We start from the raw sequence: 6373 nt of genomic DNA on the forward strand, positions 1-6373 counted from the left end.
AGATCCACTCTTCGAACCCCTTCAGGCCAAATTTCAGAAAGGACGCATAGTTCACGTTTGGTAGTCATTTGAAGCGAGATTGGCGTGCAAAAAATGCTCTTCCATCAAGACAACGCATCGTCCCACAAGTCGACCGCAATGACAAAACTACGAATTGGGCTATGAATTGATTTCACATCCACTCTATTCTCCGGATTTAGCCCCGTGTGACTTCTTTCTGTTTCCAAACTTAAAAACTTGGCTCGGTGGGAAGAAATTCTCTTCAAATGAGAAAGTTGTCATTGTCGCCGTCAATGAGTATTTTGCAGACTTTGAGACAGCCTACTATACATACAATAAAAGAAATATCTACATACAACAAAATCGATAACATTTTCATCAGATAACATAAGTTGCATAACATCGTTGCATTCATATAACTTAAACATTATACTGCGTCTTTTTCAGTCACAAGTATTGTCCAAGGCAGTAGGACATTACTTTGTAGCTGAACCCTTAAGCCGATTTCACATCGGGTTTCTTCGCTCTAATACTCTCGGCGTGCACGTGATCGAGGGTACACGATTAGTTATTGCTGAGCAATTGATACCTTTGTCAAAGGTATCGAACCGTGAGATTGAAATGCGATCGCGCATTTTCGCGATGAAATATCTCACGAGTAATTTTCAGCGATGAGCGCCTTTCAACAATCAACGCTGAATGACAAAGCTTTCGTAGAAATTGCAGTAAAATGTCCGCAACAGAGAGCATCGATCTGTGAAAATGATTAGATAAAGAAACATGAAGAACGAGTACGATTGATCATTATGAATTACAAAAGTAGATACAGTACGACTAAATAAATTTTATTTTTCTACTGTTATATTCTTTTCTTCATTCTCCGAAAAGTTTTTAGCAAACAAAACTTATAGAAATAAAATTATTTAGAGCAACAAATCATTTATGTGCGATTTATTAAAAAAATTACTTATTAGATTAATATAATAAACACTATTTGACTAAATTATTGATTCAACTTTCTTTAATAAAACCAAATATTTTCTTAACGTGCTATGTTAAAAATGGTTTATAGTTTATAAAATAACTATTGGTTTCTTTGACCGTCAAGATAATTGCTACGTTTTACTGCTTTCGCTTCAAGTACTAACATTAATAATATTATTTATGATTTTAGCCGATTTGTGGTTTTTTTAAACTTTCAATATCACACGGAAAAGAAAATGTTGTTTACTAATAAGAGCGTTATTATCACGTTTCGAAGAAACTCAATGATAAATTCAATTTAACAAATTGAATCTTCTTAATCATCTTGATCAGTGATGCAAAAGATAGCCTTGTTATTAATTCGACGTAGAAATCGTTTATTATATCATGTATCTTAATGAGATAAACACTTGTTCGCAGTTGTACACATTATTTTTAGTACAAGAGATCTGAAGAAGTTTCAACTTTTACGTAAAAACCATATACTTATAAGTATTTACTAGTGATCTCATAAAGTTCCAGTACAATTGTTATAATTATGCACGCAGACTCTTGCGCATGAAAACAATTCAGAAATGCGCTTTTGACATGATTCCCATCATTTTACTCATGCAGTAATTATGTACCTGCACATTTAGCGTGTGCATAATTTTGCATGATAAAACTTTTAATAAGAAATCTATGTAAGTTGCATTATTAGTACATTAACAGTTAACAATTAACAATTTCTAGTTATTTTTCAATTAGTTCTATTAGTAATCATTAATATATCTATTGGCAATTATTTTAACAATTGTAATTACCATTACTGTTTACTATTAAAAATTCAATAAAAAAATGATTTGATATCCGATGTTTTATGTTCAATTAAGATACATTCTTGTCAGTCACGCTATGAAAACAATCTGCATACTCAGTGAAAATTAAATGCATCGAAAATTAGCAAGGCGGGTTGTGAAGCATTCTGAGAGAAATCCTTTCGCCGATATGCACGAACGAACATTGAGTAAAATCGGTTATAGTAATCGAGAGAGTATCTAAATAGTTTGGATTTATCCTATTATTCAGAGATAGCAGGTTTATAAATTATCAAACAATCTTTCTCGCTGAAGAAGAAAATGAGCATTGGAAAAGAAGACAAAATTTATGAAAGTTTTTATTAACTGTTTGTATTTATATATTCATAATATGTTGCAATGAGACATTGCTCGAAGCTACTACTGAGTAGCCATGTGAGGAACTTATTGTTCCTTACATGGCTTCGTTTCAATTGGATAGGATTTCCAATATAAAGTCAATATTGTTTGAAATGTCCTCGTTATGAGAAAAATAGACCATCTCATTGATAGCAAAACAAATTATTAGAATAAGATATAAGCAATAAAAATAGAATGTTAATTGAATTAAATCTGATACTATTTGTTTTATCTTACAAAATAATATAATTTCCGACATACAATATATCAAAAATACCAACATAATATTTACTTTTTAATTGACAAAGCATATCATGGTAAGAAATTTTAATGCACAAAGAATGTATTGACACTTTAGAAAATCAATATATCGTAACAACAATTTTACACGTAAAAGTTGATGTGGAATCTCGCTAAGAGATTTTAATGCACAGAGTTAAATATACAAAAAAAATTTGAATATTCTAATGGAATTAAATAAATTTTTCAATGTTTTCAATGTTATCGTAGCTTTCTCTGCGCATTCGCACAAATTGATCTTCGTACTGTGCACGAATGCACTATTTAATGATTTTCACGACCAGTCTTTCAATGTACAGTCACGAAAGAAACTTGAAATTAAACGAAGCGCATCTTTCTTAGCAGACCTATATTTGAGACGAAGCAAAAGTGCGCCGGTCTAACCAATACAAGCCTAATACTTAAACTAATACTATTAAGGAGTTAATAGGTATTCAATTAGAAAAAGAACGCTCCCAGTAGTGTGTCGCAGCCGATAGAGTTAACAACGTTCCATTGATGCTACTCCAATAAAGTATCAAGATTTTTGAGATTTCAAATTTTCGAGGAAAGCATATAAAAAAATAATCGATCGATAATATTACTTCGATAAAAGCTATACTATTATCACGGAGAGCGGTTGCGATAAAACTTTCTTTAATACGCTTTAACGTATTATCTTTTGCAAAAAGTGTCCCGTGTTCGGTAAAAAAAAAATAGATGGAAATCTCGTCGCGTAAGTAACTTTTAGAAGTAATAAGATATTCCAATTTTATTATCCTATTTCATAGAAATTTCAAACTAATCAACGCTTCATTGTTATTATTTTCAATTACATTCGAGAGCGAAGAAAGCAAAAACGATTTAAATAATATCTTGTTGGAGCTATTATTGTTTTGAAAGTCTTCGCATTGGCATAATCACATCTTAACTCATAAGATTCTAACAGCGACACATTCATCGATTATGTGTAGAAATGACTGGAGGTGGAACTAACATGGCATACCACGGTCTCAGTCAACATGTCAATTTCGATGTGATACCGGATCCAGGTGAGCGTTTTCGATTGGAAGAATTGATCGGCGAGGGTACTTATGGTGAAGTGTACGCTGCTTACGATAAAAAAACTGGCAACAAGGTAGCTATCAAAATACTGGAGAATGTCGCTGATAACATCGAAGAGATTGAAGAAGAATATTTGGTGTTAAGAGATTTAAGTCAACATCCAAATATTCCCATTTTCCACGGTTTATTTTTAAAGCGAGCGAAGCCTGGTCAGGAAGAAGATCAATTATGGTTCGTGATAGAGGTACAGTCATTAAATTTCATAAAACAAATTCACAAAAAAGAAAATGAAAATGTAATGAATTTTTTTATAAAAAAATTAAAAATATAAAATGATGATATTACTTGTACAATTAATTGTAATAAGTTAAACGATGCTTGCTGATAAAAACTGTTATCCATTCTAATTGAATTCTATAAATACATATCTTTTCCGTTAAAAAGAAAACAAGAGTAAGAGAATCAATGAAGAATTAAAAAAATGTATTTCTCAATGAATTCGAAATTTTTATATAAATTAGTTACTTTCTGCTTTCCTACACGAAAAGAACGATTTTGTTAAAAATCCAAAGATTTACTGGATGCAGATCTGGAAATAATTTTGTAAGAAACTCACGCATAATGAGTACTGCTACAAAAAATTTTGATATTCTAACAACAAACTCGAGCATCCTACATAATTATTTGATCTTTAACAAAGATATATTTTCAGATCTGTGTGTATTTAATTAAATTTTTAATCTTTAAATACAGAAAAATTGTTCTTTCTGTATGTATGTATATCAATTTGTCGATCTTTCAAGGAATAAACGGCAACGGGTTATGTAAAAAGTTAATTGCTCCGGTTCCAGTTGTGCACTGGAGGTTCCGTAACCGACCTCGTACAGGGTCTCAAAAAACGTGGCAGTCGCCTAACGGATGACCAGATAGCTTATATCTTGAAGGAGACCGTCGAAGCTCTGATCTTTCTGCACAGTAATCATTGCATGCATCGCGACGTGAAAGGTCATAATATCCTTCTCACGGAAGAAGCGCGTGTCAAATTGGTCGATTTTGGTGTATCTTCACATCTGGCTGCGACTCTCGCCAGGAAAAACACATCTGTCGGAACGCCATATTGGATGGCACCGGAGGTGAGTTTAAGAAATTTCGCTGTTTTTTTTAAAGCGAAAATTTTATAATGAATAAAAGCAACGAAAATAATATACACTGTTAGAAATGTAACCACGAGCTTTACATGTAAATGAAGCTCATGATTATAAACAAAATTAAAAGTAATGATTAAAGTATGAATGATTTAACTGAAAATTAAGTTACAGCAGTTACTTAAATATAATAAACATGTAATTAAATATGAAATTTAATAAAATTTTATAAAAAGTACATTAAATTTCATAAATTTTCATGAAAAATACATTAAATTTTATGTACATGTACACAAATATACTTTTTAGTTATAAATATATTAAATTTAATGTCATGAAATTAAGTTCAAATTGTGTAACTTAAAAGTTAATGAAATTTAAGAATATTTCTAACAGTGTATGGCAAATCAAACGATCTATTAAGAAAAAAGTGAATCTTATACATGCATATAATTTCGTTCATTTCGTAATTTTGCAAATTTTGAAATACAACTATGCTTCGATCGTGTCATAAAACAGGTAATAGCTTGCGAGCAGCAATTAGATTCATCGTACGATTCGCGTTGCGATGTCTGGTCGATCGGCATTACCGCTATCGAGTTGGCTGAGGGTGATCCTCCCTTATCGGAATTGCATCCCATGCGAGCACTATTTCAAATTCCGAGAAATCCTCCCCCTTCCTTGAAAAATCCGGATATATATTCGTCAGAACTGACGGATTTTATAGCTGAATGCTTGGTGAAAGATTTGGAGCATCGGCCGTTTGCTAGTGAATTGAGAGAGCACCCATTATTGACAAAGGTGGAACCAATCATAGGGAAAATCAGAGAGCAATTGAGAGAAGAGATTCGTAGACAGAGAACAGAAGGTCGCGTTCACAGGCAGCCGGAAGTGACTACAAAACATGGTAAATTGAAGACGGACCGCAAGACGAGACCAGAGAAGATGTACATGGATGATCTGGCGGCTCTCGACATGCTATCGGAAGAGGCTATTGTCGATCAATTACAGCACCGATATGAGCAAGCGCAGATATACACATATATCGGGGATATACTGGTTGCTGTTAATCCTTTCACTAATCTAGGTTTATACACCGGTATCGTAAGTATTTTATTTATATTAGATAAATTGTTGCATTAATAGGCACATATTAATAAACACACATAAATTATTTGTTACTTGTATTAATAAATATTTAATAAAGTATAAATCATTATAATTACTATAAGTTTATAATTACTAAGTTTATTCTTTAGGAACAAAAACGGTACAAAGGACAAGCGAGATCAGATAATCCCCCACACATATTTGCGGTTGCCGATGCCGCGTATCAAGCTCTACTTCATCAACGTCAAAACCAAGCGATAGTTATCAGCGGCGAATCAGGTGCCGGAAAGACGGAAAGCGCAAATTTACTACTAAAACAGCTCGTCTATCTCAGCAAGGCGCCGAATCGTAACCTCGAGGAGAGAATACTCCAAATAAATCCTATAATGGAAGCTTTCGGAAATGCCACGACTGGTATCAATGCGAATTCTTCCAGATTCGGAAAGTATCTAGATTTAACAATGACAAAAGGCGGAAAGGTGACTGGTGCGCGAATTTCAGTATATCTGTTGGAACAATCACGAGTGATTGCTCAAGCTGAGTACGTTCTTAAAAATTATACATGTATAACATATAACATGTATATATATATAT

The 6373-nt window shown here is 32.7% G+C and overlaps 1 protein-coding gene across 1 annotated transcript in view; it reads left to right on the plus strand.

Annotated features, from left to right (window-relative positions):
- The window catches only part of LOC108692340 (myosin-IIIb-like), a 21011-nt gene that overhangs the window by 7488 nt on the left and 7150 nt on the right, over positions 1-6373 (plus strand). Inside the window, exons 2-5 of the mRNA XM_018200539.1 lie at positions 3434-3768; positions 4376-4657; positions 5189-5773; positions 5929-6320. Coding sequence (XP_018056028.1) covers positions 3436-3768; positions 4376-4657; positions 5189-5773; positions 5929-6320 — 1592 coding nt within the window. The 5' untranslated portion in view covers positions 3434-3435. The remainder of the gene's footprint in view (positions 1-3433; positions 3769-4375; positions 4658-5188; positions 5774-5928; positions 6321-6373) is intronic.

The sequence above is a fragment of the Atta colombica genome, unplaced genomic scaffold (genome assembly GCF_001594045.1).
Source record: "Atta colombica isolate Treedump-2 unplaced genomic scaffold, Acol1.0 scaffold7, whole genome shotgun sequence".
NCBI classification, from domain to species: Eukaryota; Metazoa; Arthropoda; class Insecta; order Hymenoptera; family Formicidae; genus Atta; species Atta colombica.